Here is a 26356-nt window from a genome sequence, read left to right as displayed (position 1 = left end):
AGAATCCCTTCTAACCACACCTATGCCACAATTCTGTGTGGCTCTGCCAATTTCTAGGAGCACAAAGGCACCCGAGATAAGTCTTCTGAAGTGTTAATTCAGCTGAAAGGCAAGAATATTCTCTGCCATCTTGGCAGAGAGAAATCCATTTATAAAACATCACTATACTTAAAAAGTAGTGGGTTATAACTGCACCATTTCCCCAAGAAAGTAGAACAAGTATGGCTGTATTGATTATAAAACAGTCTATATTTAAAAACACATCTTCAAAGTCATCAACAGACTATGATTTGTAGCATCCGGACAAAGCTGCAAACACTTATTAAATCTTTTCCTTTGTTTGCTTCTTTTCAGCTTGGTTTCATCGTAGATCAATACTCTCCAGAAACTCAAGGCAGAACTCATGCCTCTCAGGTCCTCTGAGCTGAATCTCTCTGCTTTTACTTGTGCTGTACTTAGGTCTCAACAAGGGAACTCCTGGTCTCCACATACTCAAGTGCTGCTCTTTTAACAGCCAGGACACTTTCCGTTGTACCAAATTTCTTCTCATAATCCAGGTAGCGTTTAAAGAAGAACTTCATCTTCTTTGGTGCCAAGCTCAAGTGTACGACCCTCTCAAAGATGTCCCTGCAAGAAATCAAAGGGAGTCAGATTGCTGTGTTGGTGACAGCACAATACAAGCCCTGTATCCTGCCTCTGGAACAAAGAGCAGAGTCAGGGAAGACATTCAACCTGCTGTGAAGTGCTGGTGCTTAAAGAAATAGATTCCTGACAACTGGCCAAAATCTCAGGTAGAAGCCTTCTATTTGTTTGCAGAACCCTAAGACTGCTGGTCAACTTATGCTAAAATCCAGCCACTGTATTTGACCCTGTGTTCATTAAGTGGATGCAGCTGAACCCATAGTGTGGGAAACTGGACTTCCTTTTGTCAACTCTCAGAAAAGGAAAAGGGGGGAAAAAGTTTCTCCAGTTTTTTGTTACAAGATACGTAAGGGCTTGATCTCACCCTTCAGATAAACAAGGCAATCCCTCTTGCAGACAAGGGACAGATGAACCTCAGTGCAAGTTCTCTAGTTTCTGTCATGCAGGCCACTACCTACAAATCAGTCCCCCTCTGCCCTGTGGATCTCCTTGGAGTCTCCTCCACATATCCAAGTTTTCTTTCTCCAGGTAATAAAAGTTCTCTTTTGCTCTGCTCTGGGAAGCCTTACACAACCTCATGCTGCAAGGTACCTCTGTTCTTTTCTGGTGCTGCTCCAAGCACTGCAGCCTGCCCTTTCCTAGCCTGCCATAGCACAACTCACCGTATTTCCTTCTGGCTGCCATGTTTGATCATGATGTCCATGTAGATGGACCAGATGTCTGTCCGCTTGGGATAGCTGCTGAGGGTGCTCTCAAAGAGGGCCTTGGCATGTTCTGGGTCCCCAAAACGGAACTCCAGCTGTGCAAACCTTGAAATGACATCCACATCTGGAACAAGTAATGGCATGTTAGGATATCACAGCAGCTCTCTTCCTTATGAACAAACACAAGTGATAATTACACAGAACAGAGGAAGGCACAGACACAGCACATCTCGACCCAGAGACAAAAGGCTCTGTTGTAAAGTGGTTCTGGACCAAGGTGGGATCAGAATGGGAGAAAGAAGGGTCACAGTTCACTTCCCGTTTCCCCTCTGCAGGAGACAGAAGTTTATTCTTACACTCAAACTCTGCATCTTGCAACATCCACAGGCAGCCCCACAAACCTGGGACTTAATCAACTGACTTTTTCTAGAGAGCTGTAAGACTCAAAGTCGTCTTTGCTTTGGGTGCTTTGCCCATCACAGCAAGTTCTATTACAGGAGGCTTTAGCACTAATATCCAGGTTGAAACTTCCCCTTCCCGAGAGCCAAGGGCAGCACGTTCGGCACCAACTGGCTGCACTTTGCACTTATTACAAACACTGTCGCAGGCAGAGATATCAGAGCAGTCCCCCTGCTGCAGACCTGTCAACACGTGGCCCACATTAAGGGTGGGGAAGAGTGCTTACGTTCTTTGGTGGGCAAAGCCTTGAGAGCACGCTCCAAAAGCCTGTGCGTAGCCTCAGTCTGGCCTTGCTTCAGGAGGAAAGAGGCGTATTTCAGCCACACAGACTTCTCCTGACGGAAACGCTTCAGCATCGTGTGGTACAATTCTTCTGCTTGCTGGAAGGGCAGAGTTGCATTAGAACACACAGATTCATAATAAAGCCTTGTAGCTTTAAAACTCTTCTTGTTGACCCAGGTATCTCCAAACACTTATGACAGAAAAGCAGGCATCAATAGTTCCTTTTTTGCTGTCAATAATAACTATTACTCCCAGTTAGGAACAGGACAGGCCTAACAACTGACAGCTGGAAGCTTACAGAGCCAGCATGTAGTTTACTGTCATGACTGAATGGGATACATACCTGGGACATGCTTGCACTATCTTACCTTGTACTTCTCAGAATTGGCATAGATGTCACACAGATGCTGGAAGACTTTCAGAGGTTCATTGTATTGAACAGCTCTCTCAAAGACCTTCATCAGTGTCTCCTCAGTACCATACATGTTCTCCAAGTTCAGCAGAGCTACCCAGACATTCAGCTTCTCCTGTTCTTCCCTTACAGCAGATGTGAACAAGAATATTTAGCCTTTTACCAGTCTTTATCAGCTTTTTACAAACCACCCTACAACGACACACTGACTTGTAGCTTCCCTCCAGGACAAAGGAAGGGAACATACTGCTTGCTCACTGAAACACCACCTTTGGAATACAGCACAGCACTGTAACTTTTGATCACTTTAGTTTGTCATTAAAAACCACAAGGATGATTCAAGAAAGCATAATATACTTAATTATGCCATAGAGATGATTTAATATGCAAGGGTGCAGTCCTTTGGAAAAAGCAACAAGAGGTTCAGTTTGTTTCATGTTTTGATTTAAGGACATCACTGACAGCATTATGCTCTTCCAAACCCTCCTGACTGCTCAGAAGTACGTCTGTGTGCTCAGTGATACCTTGCGGTGGAGTTACTGCACACATGAGCTGCAGCAAGTCAGCTGCAGGCCATCTGTGATGACTCAGACCAGACCTTCAATGGGCCAGCTGACAATTGCTACCATTTAATCCTTTCAAGCTCACTGAAACAGACTCTGCCACTGCACACACACACACAGACACACTGATGATGCTACCAATGCTCTTCTCACACCCCAACTATCCCAATATGATTTATTCTTTAGGGCACATAAAGGCAGAACCCCATTATTACCTGAAGCAGATTGTTTTAAGCGCTCTTTCTGCCACAGCTCTGGCCTTCTCAATCTCGGTAGCCTGGAGGTGAAAAGCCATGTACTGTAGCCAGACAATGGAGCTGTTGGGACTGCTCAGCACCAGGCGGTCAAAGTCATCTGCTGACTGGGGCTGTCGGCTGGGATCCATCAGAGCTGCTTCTAGTTTGCAGAGCTCCTTCTCCTTCTTCTGCTTCTCTAGCTCCTTCTCTTTCTTTGTTTGTTTCTTCAGCTGAAAGAGAAAAATGAGGACTGGGGAAAAGCAAGCACTTCAGATGGGAATAGGCAGGTCCAGCTAAAGCACAGCCAGACCTCAGTACATCCAAGGCTAGACAGTTTTCCCAGGAAGAGATGAGGCCAATTATTTAAGACAGGAGGAAAACGGTACCACCCCCTACCCCCTCACACATTCACACCTCCAGAATAAGCAGCAGGGCATGAAATCTCGTTTCTTTCAATGAAATACACTGACAGACCAAATACTTCACTAGTCTTGCACCTTCACTGCAGAATTCACACTTCACCCCTCCCTCTCATTCTTCCATCTCTACCCTCCCAGCTAGTGCTCGCCACCACCCTCCACTTTGTAAAAATCCAGGGTACAATGGGGGAGAAATTGTGCAAGACTGCAGTATGTTGCTGAATCACTGGGATGACTCAGGTCTCAATTGGGAACTGAGAGAGCCATAGTTCTCCGCACAAGGCAGCAAAACATCGGCCTTTACAGAGGTGAGTTTTGAGGGACAGGGGAAATCCTGAAGAGCAAGCATGAAAGCAATTCGTGAGCTTCCTTCTGATTTTGCTGAACTGCTCACAATTGGAAAACTAGTCTAAAATACTATAGCATAAAAAAAGAATTTGTTGGTGTTCTTCCAAGTAAGATTACTATAATTTGAAAAGTTTTTTAATCTCCATATATTCCTGTAATTTTACAGCACTCCAAAGTAATAAATGGAGCCGACATAAAATACAAAAATTTTACTTTCATAAAAATATTTGACACTAAATAATTATTTTTTTAGCATGTCAACACGAGAAGCCCTATTTTCATGCAGGCATGCTAAAACAGGGCCTTTTACCCTCTGCTTCAGAGATACCTGCTGCTACGCCCAGGGCTCAGAGTAGCTAAGGAAGTTCCGTATTAGCTGTCAGAGATGTTCCCTTGGGTTAAAAGGCTTTGCTATGGGGCAGGCAGACAAGCAAGCACTGACACATCACATTACAGCCACCGTGTGGTGAGTCTCCTGTGCAGGCAACACTAGTACACAGTACCTTCAACTGTGGATCCTCTTCCTCCTCACTCTCTGAGCTCTCTTCCTTCTGATTCAGCACAGCTGTATCTGTTGCATTTATGTCTTCATCCCAGGTGAAGCCCGTGGAAACCTGCAGCCTGGGAGCTTCACCAGGTTTCCTTACCTGTTTGGAGTAAAACAGGGAACGCCCTGGGTTTTAATTTGAAGTTTTTACACCAAGATCAGACAACTGCTGTTTGCTTGTGGCTTCTCTCTGGCCAGTACTATTGACTTCTCACACTTGCAAACAGTCCACCAGCAAAAACGTTAAACTCTGGTCACCTTTGATGTAATTTAAATTCAATCCATGTCAAGCCATTTTCAGATGACACAAACACCAGTCTGTGTCACTCCTATCTGCAGCAATGACACTGTCATCCAAGTCAAAAGTGACATTCCTCAACAGGGCTGGAAATTCAGTTCAGGTTCTCCTCAAAACTTCTCACCTTAGATTTCTTTTCAGCTGCCTCTTCCTCCTGGTCATCATCCTCCTCTTCCCGGTAATATACCTCAATTCCACTGTCATTTTCATCTGCTGGGCACATCTTCCTTTTTTTTGGCTTAGCCTCCTGCAACAAGCAGAAATGAGTGGGTGGTGGAGGGCAACAACTGGGATGAATCTCAAAGGCAATTCTGATCATGAAGAGCCTGACAGCAGAGCATGGTGTCCTGGCAGAGCATCCCCCACTATCCCCACACCTAACAGAATAAATCTACACTCACTTACATATGGTGCCAGGACCAATAGGAAGGGCCACACATGAAACACAATTGTGCTGCTAATTCATTTAACTCCTACCCACATGGAATAGTTTCTGATCTTTGCTGACCTCCAATGCAATTTAATCTTTTTTTCCTACTCAGTAAAATTTCTCACCCTGATCCCATTGGATCTTCCTAGTCTCTTCAGTATTTGGGCCAGCTAAGTCCTTTAGCATGTCCTGCACAATCACATCCATACCTTCTCACTTTCAGAGTTTTCTCTTCTCCGTTTTGTCTTCAATTTAAGCTCTTCTCTCTTTTCCCTGTCATCTGCCTCTCTTTTATCTTCCTCTGCATCATATCGTGGCAGGCCTAGGGATTCAGGCAAGATGCTTGGCATCCCAGTGTCCTTGGGCAGGAGAGAGAGCTCAATATGTTTTTCTTTTCCATTTACACTGTGGTGTGTTGCCAGGAGTAGCAGAAGATGAGGGGAAAAAAAATAAATGCTCTGATTTATAATGACTGCAAGGATATGGACTTCCTTCAAATCTTCCCAGCTTTTATCCTCCCTCTTTCCATCCCCTACTAATCCACCATCTCCTGTCTACCAATTCATGCCCCTTCCTAAAGAACGTTGGACCTACCCAAGCACCTTGGCAGTGAGCAGCTTTCCTTCAGGCAGGTACTTTTTATATAAGGAGTGTTTCTGTACGAAGTAAGGGGAAACATTCTGGAACAGTATTCGGCCCAGAAGAGAAGCGGACAAGCTGAGAAGAGCATGAAAACAAAAGAAAAAGTATTCCATAGTGGGGGAGAAGAAAAATAAAAAATTGCAGTGACTATATCTGTGGCACCACTAGTTCTACATAGCATCACACAAACTTTCCCTACTTTACTTTTATAGGCTCAAGAAAGCAGCAATGCCATCTTGATTCCCAGGAGGAAATCCATTTTGTGACATTGCATTATGCCAGAGATCACCCCCAAACCAGATTCCAGAATTGTACATTCAAAGTAAGTTCTCCAAGACCCTTCAATTCCCAGAATAATTTTCTTATACTGCTCACCCAAAGAATACACCTGATGAAGTGACTGATTTGACATAGCCTCTCACTAGCTGGCCTTTTTTAACATCCTTAATACATGTTATTTCAGCATCTTCCACTTTGCTGTTGTTCTTTGGGTTTAGCCTAAAAAAAAAGGTTAGAAGTTAAAGCATTTGTCAGAATAATCCACATTCTACTCTGGATACTAAAAAAAGAAATCACAATTAACAACAGCTAACACTTTCTGGAAAATATACCAGATCAGAGACACCCTTCAGTTTATTCAAATGTACTAACGGACTACCTGCATCTCTGCCAAGCTATACATAGCATTAGGGAATAGACATACTGCTGTAAACAAAGCCAAACAAAACAGATCAGCCTGGCTTCCTCTGACACCAAGAAAATGAGGAGACTAAAATGCTGTCTGAAATTTTGCATAGCATTGGCTTGGGTTTTTTCCCCACTTATTTCTAAGATACTCCATACCACATGTTTTATGCATTTTTGTTCCACAGAGAAGACTAAGCAAGAGGCTCAGTTTTAAAAGACATTTAGGACAAAGTCTAATATTTAATCAAAAAGGCTAAAATGCAGCTGAACATTAAAATGTAACATGTTTGTATTGCAAATTCAATGGAACTTTCCCTTTCTTCCCAAATAAACAAACAAAAAAGTTGTCAGGTCTAGAAACTATGATAAACAGAAATTAAATGGGAATCCACTTGATCAGCTCTGCATCTAATGTCAGATACCTCCACGTTTACCAATACACAGGAATATCTTTCTGAAGCAAGAACAAGCCTCGTTCCTTAAAAACAATGTAGTCCTTGTCCTTTGAACACTTCAAACTGATCAGCTCAAACCAACAGTTACTGTATTTCACTATCCTTTTCTTCACTAGTAGGAGATCAACAGACTGGAGGGATGACACATACCGTGACTGCCGGAGAGATAGCTGGATTTTGCCGTTCTCATGGGAGAGGACGTAGCACCTACATGGCAGAGCGAGGGGAGAAAGCAGAAAGCTCTGTTACCTGTTAAAAGCACCACAGGTAGAAAACAGGTATTTTCACTAGCAGAATGAAGCTCTAGAGGAAACAAACCACTCTGTCCCTTGGACCACATGCTGTCTAAGACAAACCACCATGACGCAACAGTTGATGAAACCAGCTAAATGGCTTTTTGAAAACTATTTACTTGCTTTAGCCAGTCTCTACTGCTAGTACAAAAGACTTAAACACTGCTACAGCAATCACTTGGCCTGTTGCACTCTGCAGCATTCCCAACAAGTCTGTGAAGTAGGGAAATGCAGTTATTTGTGCATCATAAACGCAAAGACAACCGACTCGCCAAACAACCTACAGCAGAGCCGGGATAACTGGCTTCCCTCAGTCCCATCAGCATCCTAGCTAAGAAAGTCGCTACTCTCAAAACACAGTTCAGGAAGGCAGCTGAGAAGGGGCTGCTTAATACATAGAAAATGCAAGACTTTCACCCAAACACATACAAGGTCGTAAGTCAGCACTCCTACTTAGCTACAGACTGAACCTTGCAGGTCTCGCATCACCTTATGGCATTGAAAAGCCTGTCACCAAGGGCGGGTGTTTCTAAGCCTTGCAGCTTGAGGGAACAAGAAAGAATTACTGACCTGACAATCTTGCCAACTTTGAAGTCACCCAGAGGATTGTCCATGTAAGTGTCATTCAGGTGAAAGATGCTGACTTTGCCAGTCTTCCCACCCGGCAGTGCAATGGTCAAACCAATGTGTGGAATCACTTTTGTTACCATGCCTACAGTGATGCTGCCCTGCTCCAGTGACTGAATTCCTGGAAAAAGCAAAGGAGAGAAAGGGCTTCGTAATACTTGAAAAGTATGCAACAAAGCAACAGGGTAATGAGTCTGTGAAGCTGATTTTAGTTGCCTAGTCACATACCAAACCCACCAACTTTTGCTAAGGTGCACTCTATGCACTGTCTCAGTTCAAAGTAACATTTGCTTTGGTATCCCAGACAAGATCGCCTAGTTGCACAGTTCCAGGATCTGGAACAACTGACAAACGTTGACAAATGTATCATCTCATGTCTGAGATCAGAAGGGAATACGTTCCCAAGGGCTCAGAGAAGGGCTTCTGTCTGAAACAGTAGGAAAGTGATCCTTTAAAGGTCTGACCTCTCTTGCCTTGCATGGTGCCACATCTGGGCCAGGGTCCCAGGAGTGAGTTCTAGGAGGGGAGGTACAGCTTGGTTCTGGACCGTAACCTCTTCACCTAAGGGGTCAGTGCAGGCCCATCTCTTGAGTAAAGCATCATATATTGTTAAGGCTCCACTATACCTGTGAGTGACAAGCAGAGTTTTGTTTCTGTGACATCTGTTCCAGTCACTGTAGCTGATATTGCCTGGCCGTTTTTGAAGCTCTTTTCTGGATGCTTTAAGATCTGAAAGAAAAGACAGATTTCCACTTATTACCAGAAAAGGAATTCTGCACAGCTCTGCTGTTTCTCCTATAAAGCTTTATGCTTTCTATATGCATCTTTAATGTATACACCTGACTCTGCTATCCTGAGCCAAACTAGCTAAAGACATAGTACTCGCTCGCCAGTGAAGGGCAGTGATGCTTGAAGGGCACAGCACTGGATTACAAGTTTACATGGATATCAGAAGTGTCTGTAGTAATTACCTGCAGCCATATGCACAGAAAAAAATTTGTGTAGCTTTATCTGTAATGGCCTCTTACCTTGGTGTTCAGAGACAGCAGCAGATGAGGAACTCTTCCTCGAATATGAGGGGCAACTTCTACCTCCAGCCAATTTTTGAGGATATTATACTGAGAAGACACCAAATAACCAGAGAAGACAGCATGAGACCTTAGGAAAACAGCCCTTCCCTGGTGGATTCACTAATTTTTAAGGCTAGAAAGAACTGCTCCAGCCTTAGCTCTTGCACCAAGCAAAAATGGCGATTTGGCTTCTACTCATAGAAGCATAATGCTGCTGTGGTTCACAGGCAAGTCCACACAACACAGGGTATCAGCAGCGAGCATACATTGTGCTGGTGGCATACACAGCTTCTCAAAAGCCATTTTGCTAGAGTGCTGGGTGGGAAGCATCTGCTGGCAACAAACAGGCATGTCAAAGAGGATGAGTCAGCTTGACTCTGTCAAGTATAGAAAATGTGACTTCCTTCTCCCTGTTAAGACACTGCACTTTGCACAGGCCACTCTTAGTTAATAAAGACCATAGTAGTGCCAGTGTTTAGGTCTGAAATAAGGTCCCTGAGGTTACCCCCACTTGCTGCCTCTCCCAGCACACTTAGGAACACTCTGACCTCACCTTTTTCACAAAACAGGTGACTGTCTGTCCGACATTGTAGAGTCCGGTTTTTTTGAGGCCATTGTCTTCTTTAAGGTTCAGCATTGCTGTGACTTTCCCTTCTATTTCACTGTTTGCAATCAAAGAAAGAGGACATCAGTAAGACAGCTTTGGTCCCAATGATGAAGACAGGAGTAAGAAACCCAGATTACAGTAAGCCAGTGCAGTACTAGTGTGACAATGCCTTTGTGACATTCACCGCTATCCCCTCCCCAGCTGCATCCTTCTGCAGGGAATTAATTCTTCCCTGGGCTTAAGAGGGAATCCTTCTAACATGAATGGAAACACCAGAGTCCAGACTGGCAGAAGCTGAAGCCAAAAGGACATTCAAAGGAAATCATGTGCTAGGAGAGCACTGTGAGGTTTAACACAGCTCCCAGACCCAAGTTAGTGTGAGAGAATATGGGACCTTGCCACACTGCATACACGTGCAGCCCTTTACAAATGGGAGGAACAAGGGAGGGAAACTACAAGGATACAAGGCCTATGAAGCATCTGCAGACAGCACAGAGGCCAACACTGACCTTGGTCGCATGCTGAGCTCTGGAATGGACTGTGTGAAGTGCGGATGGGTGATGGGCAGGTACCTAAAGAACAGGAAAAGGATTAAAGTTTCTCATGATCTCCCCAGACTCCACTCACCCACCTGTCATCCTTCTGCACTGGCAAAAAAACCCCCAGATGTAAGGCCTCTAAAACTACCAAAGTCTTCCAGTTCTTCCTGGCTATTTCATTGGCAATTTAGGTACCCAAAGTACTCCAGCAAATTTAGCCCCTGGGGCCAAATCCTGCTTGTATTCAAGGCCTCCCCTAGACCTTAAGAGTTTAGAAATCTTTTTTATGAACTTTGCTCAAGATAAATACAGTGACACAGGTTGAGAGCTAATTTACTGAAACCTGGATCCGGGATAGAATATAATAGCAGATTCCCTCAGGCCTCAACTACTCCAGCGAGGGTAGCCGTAACAGCATCTACTGACAGAGGAAACAGCCTAGATCATCTGAACTGAGTAACTGTTCCACCCCTTGCATTCCCCAAGAAGTAATTTTATGTGCATGTTTTCCTACCTGTGAGTATTCACATCTCTTCCTCCAATGACTCGAGCAGTCACCTTCTGTCCAGCTTTCAGAGTGCATGTTGGAAAAGAACCTATAGGCACTTCATCCAGTATCCGGGATGCATGGATTGAACCTGTCAGCTTGTCATCAATAGCAACTGTGACATGGGTTGGTTTGACAGATTTAACAGTACCAGTAACAATATCCCCCAAGGAAAGCGAGTGTTTCACAGTAGCAAGCACCTCTTCCAATGCTGTCTCAGATTCATTCCGGACCCTTACAAAAACATCCTTCTTTGCTCGGCCTTGTACTGCTAACAAGATTCCATGGTCGCTCTCCTTCACTACTTTTAAGGTTGCAGAGATTATTTGTCCCACCTTCAGTTTTTCTGAGTCAAAGCGGAAGGTGTCATTGAGGTGAGACGCTATGGGGACAGCTGCCAGCTGACCTGTTTCCAACAAAGACACGATGGCAAATTCTTCTGCTACGTGCTGCACGATGGCAGAATGCTGGGAGTTCTCTGTGAGCAGCTAGACAGAAATGGAGATAGTGACTTCTCCTGCTGAGGCTTTTGATTCCCTCCACTCTACCTCCCACAGTTCTAAAAGAGGAAACAGCCCCCTCTCAAATTCATTAATCACCTGGAGTTTGTTAGACAAACAGAAACACACAAATCCAAAAACTGAACACATACTTGCTTGGCTGGTTGTTTTAACAGCTCTTCCCGAAGAGAAACGTACACCTTGGATGTGAGGGCATCCACATGAAGAACCAACACCTTGGTTTTCTCACCAGGAGCAATGTTTTTGTCTATAAATGAGAACAAGGAGATTAACTCCTGATGACAGTGAAGAATTTTCAGCAACTGAGCTAGTGGCACATGACAGACAGGAAGGGTTGCCTGTGGTGTGGTTTAGTTCAATTCCTGAAGTCCATAATGATAAAAAGACTGCTTAATAACGAATCGTAACTAGGTTACTGTAACAAAGTCAACTTAGTGCCAAACATAATAAGTCTCTTTAAGAAAAGAACAGATTCCTCCAACATTAATAGCAAGGAGATAAAAAAAAGGGGGCTTTTTTTATTTGAAAAAAAACGAGTCTGATGCTTTCATGGAAGAACTAAACAGATTTTATGAAGATGAAACTCTTAAATAATGTAGAGAAGACTAAACACAAATTCAAGGTAATACAGATTTTTAAAAAGATTACCTAACATTTGCACAAAAACATAATCAGTCTATCTGTTGCTAAGGAAACAAAGATACTTTTCTGAACACAGAAGGGCTGGGATATTACTCCGGCCGAAATTAGCAGTTTATATTGGTTTCATTGGTGTATTCATTATCTCAGCGTGTACTTGTTTTGTTCTACATAATAGCGCACTTTTCTGCTTTAACTTTTTAATTGCCAAGTACCAAAACTGCAGTCTTGTTTTAAAGTCACATTCATTTAAAAGAAAAAATAACAGCCATTTCTGATAGGGCATACGCCAAGGAACACAATTCTAAAGAAGAAAAAAACCCAAGAAAGCTGGAGCTTGTGTTAGTATTTTGTCTATACACAGTATGCTTCAACTAAGGATCTCAGAGCACAAACTAGACCTTGCAAGATGCCCAAGATAAGAGGCAGGATTAGGTCCAGTTTACAGATGGGGTAATAGAGGCACAGGTAGGCTTAAATTACATGTTTCAAATCATGCAAATGGATCAGCAACACATTAGGAAACCAAACTACTCTTCAAGTCCATCCCTAATCTGATCACTCCTCCTGTGTTAGTTCCTCATCAGCAGAATTCACTTCAGAACAGAGGTTTCAAAGTACAGGAGTGAAAATCAAAGCAAGCAAAGACAAGACCCTGACCTCCCAAATGGTAGCGAGTGGCTATTACAGTCAAGCCTGTGACACAGCTGCCACTGAACACTGCTGAGCCATCCTCCTTCACATCCTGCACCACGAGCTGCAGCTCCTTCCCAGGCAGCAACTCACAAAGGCCTTGGGCCGCACTGGGCTCCCCTAAATAAAGGAAAGAAAAAGTGAGAAGTCAGTTTTACCTACATTGTCTCTCTGAAAAACAAAGACAGCCTTCACATTTGCTCAAAAGTGCACAAACAAGCATTTATATCCACCTTCATAACAGAAAAAAATGTTTAGGCTCCTGAATCTGTAGAAATATGAAGTAAATTCTAAGAGTTGATAAAGTAGAAACACTTATTTGACAATAAGGATCTGGTTAACTGTGGAGAGAACACTTTCCAATCTTATACAAACACTGGCACACGGCATCACATAGAAAAAGGTAAAAGCAAAATAATACTAAAACCACAAAACAGACCTGTCACTCCACAATTACAGGAAATAAAATATTAAACACTACTGATATAAAAAGAACCTAAAAAGGCAAAGTGGAATTTGATAAAAAAAAAAAAAAATCAACTGCAATACATCCAGTATTCCTAACACTAGAAAAAGAGCATGTGAGAAAATCTTTGCTGGAGGATTCATTTAGCGAAGTTGTAATGTAAGTAGGCAAATCTGTTTGTACAAACTCATCCCCATGTGAGTACTACGTTTGGGTTATCATAAGCACTTGAGTGACAGCACAATTATCCTTGTACTTTCTAGTTAAGCAGATCCTGGCTAAGTCTCAGGGTGGTTGAAAAATTCCTCTTTGAACATCAGGCATCCCATGCAAAAAATCAACAATAAAAAACAACTTGATGATCACAGCATGCACAAATGCAGATTTCTGTACCATAAGAATAGTATTCTTGACTGCCAGTAAAAAACAACGCCAGCGTCCTTCACTGTCAATAGTTTTAAAAGTGCTGTTAGATGAAGATAGAAATGGTAATTTCTCATCAGTTATGAGTGACCAGCAAATACAGTATGCATACAAGTATCATTACTCTCGTCAATGATTCCTCTTTATTCTGACACACAAAGCTAGTCCTATTTGTTTAGACACAGTAAGAGTGCCTGCTGCATGCAGTATGTAATAGGCAAGTAAGGAAATTCTTCTTAAATCAAAGCCTTCTCCTTCATTACTTTAACCCTCCAAAAGCATCATTTGCTTTAAAGAGATGTACTATTCTTCAGAAAGCACCAGGGGAAAAAAGATCATGGCTTTACCATCAGACAGCTAATTTGCCCAGCCTTCCTAATGTCACAGCAAGTGACACTGATGCACTGACTCAGGCCACTTCAGTTCCATCACTTCTGAGTACACAAAATCGACATGTTGTCCATTCTGATTCTTATGTGCCCATCACCCTAGTATCCAGGCATTAGTGCTGTTTTTCCGCATCTAAGTAATCAGCAGGGGTAGGTCTTAAGTGCCTATTTCCAATACATGAGTCTGCACGCAAGAAGAGCCTCCTGTATAGCTTATCACCACTCTCTTTTCAGGCATTTGGGGAAATTTAGGTTTAGGCATCGGGCAGCCTGTTTTGCTTCACTGGTGCTTTGTTGCAATTCACTCAGGCACAGAGAAATAAACTCCTTCCAGACTTCTGTAAGTCATTCTTCCACTTAAAAGAAAAAAACCAAATCCTCCCCCCCCATCAACAAACAACAACAACAAAACCCCACGAAAAAAACAACAGAAAAACCATATGCCTACACCTCTGTGGGCACATTAGACAGGTTTCACAGCTCAGCCCAATATCTGTTATATCCATAAGCTCTTTGGAGTTTAACATCTGTTTACTGACCAAAGAAATTAGGTCTGCAGCTCTTAAAATACAAGAGCATAGAGTACTAATAATCATTAGATTAGTTCAAAAAGCAATTACAAATATTCACAACAAAAAAGTGTCTCCAAGGCTGGAGAAAGGCTTTGGTCCACCGAACATCCAATCTCACCCTGGCCTTTCTTATTTTCACCTTCACAGGCTCTTCAATGAACCCATCCTTTTGTACCGCTGTATCTCCCTTCCTCTTTTGGTACATGGACCTCACAGTTCACCTGTTTATTCCTTTACTTTTAACTCTCTAAGCTTCAACCCAAAATCAATGGAAGAGGTCTAGCAGACTTCAATGAAAAGAGCAGCTTCTTTGGCTTGTCCCAGCTGTAATTCCAAGAAGCTTTCTTCTCAATGGCACACCACACACACATCCTTCTTCTAAGCTCCTCTTGGAAGCCAAGCCTTTGCTTGAACGAACCTTTCTTTCACAGAATCATAGAATCGCTTACATTGGAAAAGACCTTTAAGAACACTTTTCCCTTTTTGTTCCTCTGGAGCCCCTTTTTTGTGATATGATCCCCTTTAGCAGGCCATGCAATCTTTTACCTCTTCTTCTCAGCAAGTTCCTGATTTCTTTAATCTCCTTGAAATACTGATTCAGCAGGGCAAAGCTCTCCGCAGCAGAATCGCCTGAGCTGCACTCTGACACCTTCAGATTGAGGAGCACACGCTGCTTCTCCTCATCAATGCTCATCACCTTCGCAACCACAGTCTGTCCCACCACAAAGTGGTCCTTGGTGTCCGTCACAAACTTGTCACTCATGCTCTGTGCAAAGGAAACAAAGGGGCAAGGGTTACTGAGGACAGCTGCTGACTATCAACCGCCTGCAGTGCAGAAGGGTTTGAGTTAAGACTCCATGAAAATGCATAAGAGAAATTAACAGAGACTAACAAAAAGCCATCGATTAAAATGAATTACTGAAGTCACATGAAATCCTTGTTAAAGCTTAAGCTCACCTGAATAAAGTCCTTTGTTTCATTTTGGAAGTGAACTAAACCACAAAGATAAAAGCAGCTTTCACCCCACTGGAGGAAGCTGCACAAATGCAGGATCCACAGCCTCACTGTTCCTTCCTTGTTACCATACCTTTGCTAAAAGCAATGTTTCAAGCATGCCTGATTACACACATGCTGTTTACTGAAATGAATGCACTGCTTACCACTTTGGGTGCCAGTCCTGTCACACCAAAAGGGAACTCCACAAACACTCCAAAGGGCATCACGTTCCTCACATAACCAGTCAACAGCATCCCAGGCTGGATTTCAGAGAAACTTCTCACAACTTGCTCCTCCTGTACAGCAGAAATCACTGCAGACTTTCTGCTCAAGATCTAAACAACCAGTTAGGAAAAATAGGAAAAGATGAATGAAAGGAGCCCAATACCAAGCAAGCGTTTTGGTGCTGCTAACCATAGAGCACTTTTGCAGGTTAGACAGTACAGAGGCTCAAAGTCCTGCAATTCCAGTTTCTGTCTTGATCTCTCTACCCTAAAATTTAGCAACTGATGTCTCTTAAGTGAGATGTCATGCTCAGCATTAAAGATGTCTGCTTCATACTAATAGAAATGTCAACTTCCTAATGCTTCAGCTCTGATTTTTGGTTGTGATACGATTAACAGCCCAGAAGCTGGTTGGGCAGACCAGCCAATTCACAACTCCTGGTTCTGATGGGATTCTAGCAGCAGCTGAGCCTCACTTTAACACAAGTTAGGACTCTTTGAAGCATCGCCAGCTTGACAGGCACTTGACAGCGTTAACTAGTATATCTTCTGCTTGTTGCAGATACTCTGGATTCCTGACAGGTATCTCCCTCCCCACTGCTTTGTTTGACTGTTTGAGGAGGCAAAGGATACAATACGCTCTCCCTTGTCACTTAGGCACATAAGTCTGGGCAGGACATCTCCCTCTTGAAGACAATGCCACAGGAGCTTGCAGGTAGGAACAAAGTCAGAGAGGTGCGCTGTGGGAATGCCAGCTATCACATTGCCTTCATCTTCTAAGATGGAAACCTCTAGCCCATTATCTTTCTTCTTCAAGACTTTCACATCAACCATCTGAAAAGAGAACAAATACAGTGATATAAAATTCCAACTGTCTTTGAAGTCATTCCTTTTGATGCACAGGGTACCAAATGCTGTGCTGCAGGAGCTCTGACACTGCCTCCCAGCTATGTATGAAAAAATCTCACATCAGCAGGGCTGAGCCTAAAAAGCATGCCAACATTGATAGTAAAATAAAAAGTAATTCTCAGCTCCCAGAAAAATAAAAAACTAGAAACATTCTCATTGGTGACTTTTTATTTGAAGGGCGAAGGGAATAATTTAAACAGGATTAGAACTGTCCTGTTGCTGTATTAGCAGTATCTGCAGGGTGTTGGAAACTGTGTCCATTCCAAAGACAACTGGGAAGCATTTCAAAATGTTTCTCTGAAGTTGTCTTTTTTGAACAAGGAAAAGCAGCTGCTTCTGGAGTAAGAACGTCAGCGGCATCCAGAAGAAAGAACTCCACCTAGGAGTAGAAGCACTAATTGGTACCTCCAGAAGGACTCTCCTGGACTCCTTTATCCTGACCTCTGACAACAGATTTTATTTTTATTTTTTTTTATCTAGGAGGCCAACCAAACAAGAATAAATGCACATTTAATGTCAGTTCCAACAGCTTTTCTTGAAGCAAAGTTCAAAGTGATACTAGGAAAAGGCAAGAGAGCAGTCATTGAATTCAATACCTCTCCAATTTGGTATTTCACTTCCCGTTTCTCCTTTGCAGTGCATTCCTTTTTGTCCTCTGGGGCAGACTGGCTTGATAACCTGAAGGACAACAAAAGTCTTTCCTGCTCGGGCTCACATTTTAAGACCATTACTTTAACAACCTGAAGCAAAAAAAAAAAATAGAAGAAAAGTTTGATTCAGCTGACCCTCCTCCTCAGTGTGCTCACCTACAAAATGAGACAGGGAAATGCATGCACAGTTTAGTCACTTTTCTCTCACACCTAAGGATAGCAGACCAGTGACTATAACTTAACAGGTTCATCCAGAGACAAATGTCCTTCCGATCACACAGATGGAAATGGAAGTACATAATCATTAAATGATTTGCTAAAAGTATGTAGCAGGTCTGCAGCAGACTCAAGAGTAAAAGTCAGATGTCCAGATTTGCAGTCAGAAATCTTAACTAGAAAATTACCCTTCTTCTTAGCTAGCCAACAAACAGCAGGATTAAGGACAAAAACACCAGAAAAAATAATGAAGACTGCTGAAATCCTTATAAGCTTGCCCACAACAAAGACCAGAACTTGGTGAACAGCATAGTTCCCAGAGCGCCTGGTTTAAGATGCGCAGGCTTTGAAACAAACTGGAAAACCAGAATAACGTAGAGGCAGAAAACATCCTCCTGATTCTGTAGGTAAGAGATTTAACTTAGAAGAAACTGCAGCCTAGAACCCCAAACTTCTACCAAGATCTTAGTAACCAAGCATAGTCCTTGTATCACGTATCACGGTGCCTCCTGCACACCAGAACACAGAGCACCTAGAAACAGACAGGTCTATGAAATATTCAAGGAGCTGCCTCTTTCACAGCCTAATCTGTTTCAATAGAGCACAACTATTATACTTAAAGTGAAAGGACATTAATATCTCTTGGAGTAGCTGGTTCCTCCAGGGGAAAATCCATGTTGGAGCCAACTCAGCTACAGATTTCTCTTTTGCATTCAAACATAAGGCACGGCATAGATACATTAATTACCTGGCCTTCATGGAAGACTTTATCTGGACAAGATATGGGTTCTGAGCTCAGCTCATTCTTGGGTACCAGACCTTTGACGTCATTGTAGAACTTCACAATGCAGCCAAACTCCCTCGCACACACCACAAAGCCATGTGTGATCAGACCTGGTTTTGCATCTTCATAGTTGGAGAGGATTGGAAGCTTTGATTGGACAAGACTTTTCTTAAGAGTAAGGATCAGCTTCTTCCCTGCAGGATTGCACTCCAGCACCTACAAGAATGCAGGTACAGGAAGGTTCAAAAAACATCGTCTGCCATTGCCTGACCAATCCAGCTGCTAAATACTCAGAACAGAAGAGCACAAAGCAACTGAAGACAGATGTCAGGCAGCTCTTACCCGACACTTGACTTCATCTCCTATGCTGTACTTCTTCTCAGGCTGCTTCAGGATCACATCAGCAAGATGCATGGATGGCACAAGCCCTTTAATCCCATCAGTTACTTTCACCTGCATCCCAATGTGTTTCATAGCAAACACTTTGCCCTAGAACACAAAATAGGGAAAAGTATCACTAAATTCAGCATGAAAAGCAGACTGCACAAGTAGGAAACAGCCAAAACACTGCACCACCTATCATCAAGTCTAATCACCCTCCAAAAAATAAAATCCAACCCACACGTCACCCAACCAATGTCATCAATTAATTTCAATGCATTCCATAAGGTTGTTTTACAGCCTCTCTTCCTTAAGCATAAGCTACTTCTGCAAAACCCCTACCAACTGTGGCAAACCAGAATCGTTTCCAGAGACATATGCAATACAGCGATGACTCAGACATAAGAATGATCATAAAGAGTAACTTTCTACCCATCAGCAGACTGTGATGGTTCATACATGAACTTTTACTTTGAGTGCAAGGCAAGTTTTAGTTTATTTAATTCAATTTATACATTTATAAATTATACATTTCTAAAAATATATTCATGACCATAAACAAATGACTGTGGCTAAAATCTGATTGCCTTGACAGCATCGTGAATAAAAACCCGAACAAAGTGGGGAAAGAAAAGTACTGCATTCCATTAATTGAGTCCTACAAGATGAGGTTTTTCTCCTCGCTTTGATCTCACTAGTCTGGACCAGAAGTTGAAACATGCATATTAGGCAGAAGAAACACATTAGCTAGATCACTGTTCCAAGTGTAACAGCCGCATGGTACTGTACAAGTCCTTCAGAAACTCACCTGCACCACATCCCCTGTGTGGATATCTTGGTATTGCAGAAACCGCGCTGCAATAACGTGACTAGGAAAGACACACAGCAAGAGATAATCAATCAGTCAACTCCGAGGAAATCCAGGATGTCCCCTTTTTGCCTTGTCCCAAATATCCACTGTCCCATACACCACCACCTGCAGTGTTCTACAGCTCCAGAGTTCTGTGTTTTACTCAAATGACCCACCTTCCAAAACGGCTCTCTGGACAGAAAGTTCAGGGAGATTTACCAGGCTCCATTTCAGGTGACAGCCACATAGTTATGGCCGCCAGCCATAAAGTTAAAGCCACAGAGATGGATATACTAAGAAGGAAGAGCAAAATGGGCTGGGACTTGGAAGATCAAGGTTTAATTTCCTTTTCAGCCACAGTCTTCTGACATGATCTCAGCAGAATTAATTTAGCCTCCCTGTGCCTCAGCTCACCAACTATACAGACTGTGTCCCAATTCCCTATAGTATGGGGAGGACAGGCAATGTGCCCGGGCAACCTGACATGAGACAACAGATACAAGCCAAAAACTCCAGATAGCATGTTCCAGTCCAGCAAAGCAATGTAGTATTTTCCACTCTCAACCACACCCTTCTAATCCTTCAACCAATTTTCTGGACCAGTCTTTGAAACTTACGACTTCAGAGATACAATACACATCTCATCCATCAGGCTGTAGTCAATGATCCGACATCTATGTTTGCATCCTGTCTTAAATGACCCAGGTTTAAAGGACTTTCTTGTTTTTGAAAGATGTTTCAACTAAAAAAAAGAAATTACAATTTAGTGTTTGGAAGAGGGAAGCACTGAAGTGGCAGCATCTGACAAAACTGTTCCTCTAACATACTTTGTCTGTGCAGCAGATTTCACCAGTTCTACAACCACCCTCCTACATTCCAACCTGAACAAGGGGAGGTATGATTTGGTTAACACCTTCCACATTGTCTTAATTTTCTGTATTTGTCTCACAAAGAGCACAAAGTAAAACATAAAGGTAGAAAATCAAATCTCCTAGCTTCCTACCCCAGGAGGCTAAAATGGCTATGGAGGACTTGCCTCACCGCCCCGGTACTTACCCGTGCAAATGCAAGAGTGCCATCATCAAGCTCAAAGACAGCACCAAACTGCTTGTAGAAAGCTTTCACTGTTGACTCCTTCACCACTGCCCCCATGCGATCGTTGGAGAGCTGGTTTGGGGATCCCCCAGGGTGGAGGAAGGCCTGCCGCAGGGTGAGCCGCACCACCTTGGAGGTGGGGTGGATTGAGAGGATGCAGGCTTTCATCTGGCAGAAGACAGTATGTTTGTTAAATACAAGTTTGTAAACAAAAGAGGAGAAGGGCACAGTGCTCATGTTTTCAGACATTATGCTTGGTACCTGAACTCTTTGGCCATGTACAAGCACTTTCCAGTATTACTACAAAGACTTCACAGATGAGGGACTTTTGCTTTTGTCTGTTGTTTACAGACTAGTCTGGTACCAGTGCAGTGAGGGGAACATGACCGTACAAGTAATTTTTCTATCACTTGCACGTCTCTCATGCTTCCCAAATAAGTCTTCCATTACACCAGGAATGGCTTTGCTCTTTACAGCTCTAAAGCAGCCATGATAATGCTTCAAATAAAAAATGAGAAAGACAGCTATCACCAGTAAGATTTCAGAAATTATTCCACAGAAATGCTGGAGAAGACAAGAGGCATGGGAAGCAACATACCAACTCCAGCCCATAGTTCACCCTCCTTACCACTTGATCTGGAGAATAGTTCATGGATTTCTCTGGGTCCATGTGCATGAAATCCACAACTCCAGTGAAGGAAGACAGAAAGCTCAGTTTGATCCCAAGTGGGGCCACCTAGGAAGGGGAAGGAAAAGATGCCAAAAAGCCCTCTGCATTCAGTCTTCATGCAGCTCAAACTGAGAGCAATTCACACACTTCACAAAAAGGCACTGTCAGTGCTAATCAACAAGTACCTCACAAAGAGACAGGAAAACCCCTAACAACTCTGCTTTCTACATTGTTTTGCAAAAACAATCCTTTAGTTTTTTGATAACGTTGCATGTACTCTGAAGACTAGTGCTAACCTGTTGAAGACTTTACCTAAGTAAAGGCAAGAAAAGCACAAAACAGATCTTGTTCTGCTTGAAGCTTCATCACCAACTTTAGGCTGAAGCTTTATACTCATGGCATTACAACCAGGACAGAGATCGGACCTTCAATGAACAAAGTGGAGGGAGCATCTAGCAGACAATAGTATTTGCTATTATAAAGTAACTGAGCATAAGCACAGTATTTTTCAGGACATCAACTTCCATCTCTGCTTCACCTATCTCCCTGCCTTCAGCAAGGCTCAAAAAAAAAAAACCAACCCCAAACCACCCAACAAAAATCCAAACCAGAGCTTACCTTCTGCACTCGAGCTTTTACCACCAGCCCTGGCAATAAATTAGAGAGTGCCCAGTTCTGTTGCTCTGTTGCAAGGGATGCAGCAACCTCTGATCGATCAACGGACAAACGGACCACTCTTCCCCCATTCTTTACTTCCACAATGACACAGTTCAGGTTCTGGCCTATTTTCAAGTCAGGCCCTACAAAGACAAGTCACAGCATAAAACCTCCAGATATTCCCTACTGTTCTTTCAAAACCTTTTTCAGAGTTCCCTCTATTTTAAGAGGTTAGAACTCCTCTCAGTCTAAGTGAAGTCTACTGCCAGCAGGGATGGATGGGCTCAGAACAATAACACAGTCTGTCAGAAAACAGGCTCAAACCCAATGGCTTGTTGCAAACCAGCCACAAAACTGCTGTTTTCAGCAACTCACAAAGACTCACCTTGACCCAATCTCATTGAGATGCACTAACACCATCGATATAACAAGCTTTAATGCTTGTCATTCCCCACGTCTATTTTAACCCCAGCAGCTCCTCCTGCCCTATTCTTACCTCTCTTGAGTGCTTTGATGTAATTTTGAGCTTTCTGACGAGGCAGGAAAGCATGAGTCCCACTGACTCCAATATCAATGAGGTAGCCATGGTCTTCCACGCTAGACACAAAGCCAGAGAGCAGCTGTTGGGAGGGAAGCACCGCAATTCAGTAACAAATGCAACAAATTCCCAAGTACTCATTTGTTTTATAAGTACAGATAACTGAGTATTCCAGAGCAGCAGAAAGAACTTCACTATTACCCAGCTCATCTGGCAGCAAAGCCTCAACTCTACCCTTATCCAACTATGCATGTAGAGTTCACAAACCAGGAAGGAAAAAAATTGGGATGCTCAAAAATGCAGGTGCTCTAATTGCAGGCACATGCCCACAATCATACAGCTGGAAACACAAAAACTGAACAACTAAGCACCTCCACAAAGTACGTTAAATATTATTCTCTGCATAAAGAACTAAGAAACCTACCCAGAAATAAATCATTACATAATTTGTCCATATTGAAACAGAATCAGATTTCTGATTCGGAATTTTTAAACAGAATGAATTTCACGAGTGTCAACCTGGAGCCAAGACCCAATACTCTCCTCCCAGGTCTCTTCCATGGTGGGAGCAGCTCCACGTTCTGCTCTGATCCCATGCAAAGACAAACTGAAATGTTCCCCACGCACTGTGCAAGAGGCAACTCCAAAGCCTTGAGAGGCTGTGACAGACCCAGCCCACGTACCATGCCTGATGCTAGTGATGAAGCGTTCAGACCCTTATTGACCTTCTTGGGGTTGATCGACAATTTGATACTCCGACGTCCATCAGCACTTTTCTCAGCACTGGTCACAACACACCTGACCAGTGTCCCTGGAGAATACATGTCCAAGAGCGAATTCAAGTCCTGCCCAGCATGATCAAGAGAGAAACATACACATTTTATAATATTAAATAATGTAAGAAGGATAGACTTTTGTTACTGAAGTAGCTTTTTAGATCAAAATCTCATAGGAAAGTCCTGTTTCTCTGTCAACACTACAATAAAAGGCAGGAAATGCCACAAACACCAGGATCTCAGTACAGAGGCAAGGATGACACTATGCAAAGTCAGCAAGACCAGCAAACTTTGCTTAAAAAGGAATACTGTGTGGGCCAGAGTCAGGAGGTTGCAGCTGAGGAAACACCTACAGAGCCAACAGTGACCCTAATCTTCCCTCTTTAGTAGAGAAAAACACTACCACCAAAAGGCTAGTGTACCTGGAAAATCCCCCATTCCACAACTTGGGAAAATTTACGGAGCACTGACACTAGAGAGGCAGGGTAACAGATTACTCCGTCCTCTTTCTTTCTAGCAATCAGCATTACCAGGAAATTGGGAAGTTTGCTTGGAAAAGCCAGTTCCAAACCAACGTCAGTCTGCATAAGCACTACAAGGCAGTACACTGCATGTATCAACATACATTAAACTGCAAGGACCATGCTGCTCCCCACACACCTGAGAAACACTTGCACCCTCACACCATTTTCCAACCACTTCCCTCATTTCTTCCTCTCATTGCCTACAGCCAGGGATCAGTATTTAGCACCAGCAGCAGACAGGCAACACAAATCTCTTCATGTTCAACAGGCTGTCTATGAAGTTCAAGGATTATTTAGCCAAGGCTAAGGCACTGCAGGCAATCAAATTCAAATTAGCTGTGAGACACCAGAAACCAGGGTCCTAAGCAAAACCTCAGGATTTGTTCTGAGGTATTATTAACACTCCCTAGCTGCCAGGCACAAATCACAGCCCCAGTCCCAGGACTCACCTCCAGGAGTTCTCCTTGGGCCACCTGCTTGCTCAGCATTTTGCTGTAGGCATCACTGATCTGCGTGACAGGCACAAATCCTGAAAGTCCATTGGGCAAGCTGATGACTAACTCATAGTCACTAACCTCTTTTATACAACCAAGGAGCAGCATTCCCTCACAGAGGTCCTAGGAAAGCAGGAAGAATAGCATACTGTGGATATCTTGGCAAGTCAGCGGTAACAGGGTGGTAAACACACTTTTGTCCCAAATTACCCAAATCACAATATTTTACAGCTTTAGTGAGAAAGAACATGCCACTTCTACATAGCCCAGCAGAGACATGCAGACACAATCAAACATTTATCCACAAACCTCAATCACAAGTGGTTCAATATTCACATTGTCTTTAGCAGGAGCTATTTTATCTGCCTTGAACTTTTTCTGCTTTCCTTGATCCCTCTGGCTCCTTTTTCTTTTCTGTGATTGTTTTTCATGGTGAACCTAAAGCAGATTGTAAACAGAGAGGGAAAACAATAGAAGTGGATAAAGAGATTAAATTTGCACTAAGGCAGACCTCTGCTGCCAGGAATAAAAGAAGAGAAAAAAAAATAGAACCACCTTTCTAACTGCTATAAGTCTACATGCAAGTCTTTCAAAGTAACTCCTTTGGGCTAAGACTGATCATTTATAAAACCGTGAATACTGAGATTGGAAAAGAGTGGCACAAGTGACCTGCACCACACTCTACTCGCAGAAAAAGAAAGACCAGTTTTAGTCTATATCCACTAACAGCCTCACTACACAAGCACCTCAGGTAAGATGCTTGTGGGAAGTTTAAAAGCTAAAGCCTGATCGATAATTTCGACTGAACTTTTTTATCATCACATTCAACATATATCAGGTATCTTTAAGAGATGTGGAGAAAGGTGGATGTCAGCAGTTATCTCTTTCGGGAAGTCCCATCTATAGTTTACTACAGAAGTATGGGGTAGGATGGATTGCAAGTCATATTCAGACAGCAGAGGAGCTCTGAGAAGAACTGATCAAGAACACGCAAACAACATACATCAAACAAATTGTCCCGCTCTAACTTTAGTTTGGGTGTTTTGTCCTCTTTGGGTTTTTTCTGGATGCCCCCTCGAGGAAAGTTTTCTTCCATGGACGCCATGCTCACACTTCTACAAGACAAATGACAAAACAGAAATTAAACGCGCAGTTACATTTGTTCCTCACAAATGCTGAGGAGACATAAACGTGAACTGCCCCAAACTAAAAAAGAATTGAGATGGCTACTCCACAGCTGATCAGTGACAGAAACTCATGTTCAAATGTACTTAACATTTGACTACACTGAAGTGTTACAACGGTCCACCTAAATATGCACATCCTAAACACTTTTCACTATTACCCAATTCTACTACAGTATTAATTTATTAAAGGCATTTACATGCACCACATATATTCATAAAACTGCTTTAACCATAAATTTTCTGGACAGATCTTTATTACATTCAGTGGACATGCCGAAATTACCAGCTACAGTCATCAAAGAGAAAGCCACAAGTGAAATGCTAAGTAAGCCTGGTCTGCATTTTTATTTTTTGGACACTGCTTGTAAAGGCTAATATAATATGATACATCTTTATATAAGCTATAGCTATATATATATACATTTAAAAGATATGTTTAAGCTTGCTATGTTTCAAACAGTCAACAACACCTTATTTATTAGGTCACGATTCACATACTATCTGTTACTTTAGCCAATGGTACTTCTACAGAAATTAGCAGTGAAACGCTACGTTGACAAATTTGAAGTTGCCTGCTAAACATATGAAACTTCTTTAAATGTGAAAGCACACAATAAAGTTAACGTTCATCACGGCACGCCTCACCGCTGGGCTCGCTAGGCCACAGAGACACCCACCGCCGGTAACTGAGCCGGCTCCACGGGCCGGGCCGGGCCACGCCGCTAGTCCAGGCAGGACTGGAGCTCTGCCCGCAGGGGCCTTACCTCCCCGGCCGCTGCGCTGCGGCCCCTCGCTCGCAGCCGCCGGGCCCCGGGTCGCTGCGGGGAGAGCCCGGCAAGGAGGAGCGGCGCCGCCCGCCGCACGCGCGAAGCACGGCGAGCCCACCGGAAGTCGT

The 26356-nt window shown here is 43.1% G+C and overlaps 1 protein-coding gene across 5 annotated transcripts; it reads right to left on the bottom strand.

The window, feature by feature from the left end:
- Positions 1-226: 226 nt before the first annotated feature.
- Positions 227-26356, bottom strand: PDCD11 (programmed cell death 11). 5 transcript variants are annotated; one of them, XM_037399763.1, is made up of 36 exons: positions 26139-26356; positions 25278-25389; positions 24584-24712; positions 24230-24397; positions 23164-23325; positions 22439-22562; positions 21904-22085; positions 21244-21351; positions 20577-20783; positions 20138-20262; positions 19479-19539; positions 18632-18778; positions 18254-18505; positions 17236-17379; positions 16364-16564; positions 15671-15841; positions 15057-15276; positions 12628-12780; positions 11460-11575; positions 10775-11295; positions 10231-10293; positions 9668-9776; positions 9073-9162; positions 8671-8773; positions 7988-8165; positions 7275-7331; positions 6358-6480; positions 5935-6057; positions 5550-5745; positions 5035-5154; positions 4569-4712; positions 3278-3528; positions 2456-2624; positions 2032-2185; positions 1305-1470; positions 227-627 (listed from the first exon to the last, which is right to left on the bottom strand). In XM_037399763.1, exons 2-36 carry the CDS (start codon positions 25377-25379, stop codon positions 456-458), a joined length of 5511 nt encoding a protein of 1836 aa, XP_037255660.1. In that variant the 5' UTR covers positions 25380-25389; positions 26139-26356; the 3' UTR covers positions 227-455. The 5 variants fall into 5 exon arrangements, with proteins under 5 accessions (XP_037255660.1, XP_037255659.1, XP_037255656.1 ...); XM_037399759.1 differs by having other exon boundaries at positions 456-627; positions 5035-5157; XM_037399760.1 differs by having other exon boundaries at positions 456-627; positions 5035-5157; positions 26226-26356.

The sequence above is a fragment of the Falco rusticolus genome, chromosome 9 (genome assembly GCF_015220075.1).
Source record: "Falco rusticolus isolate bFalRus1 chromosome 9, bFalRus1.pri, whole genome shotgun sequence".
In the NCBI taxonomy this organism is placed as follows: Eukaryota; Metazoa; Chordata; class Aves; order Falconiformes; family Falconidae; genus Falco; species Falco rusticolus.
The sequence above is the reverse complement of the archived record's forward strand: the minus strand, read 5'-3'. Positions and strand labels throughout refer to the sequence as shown.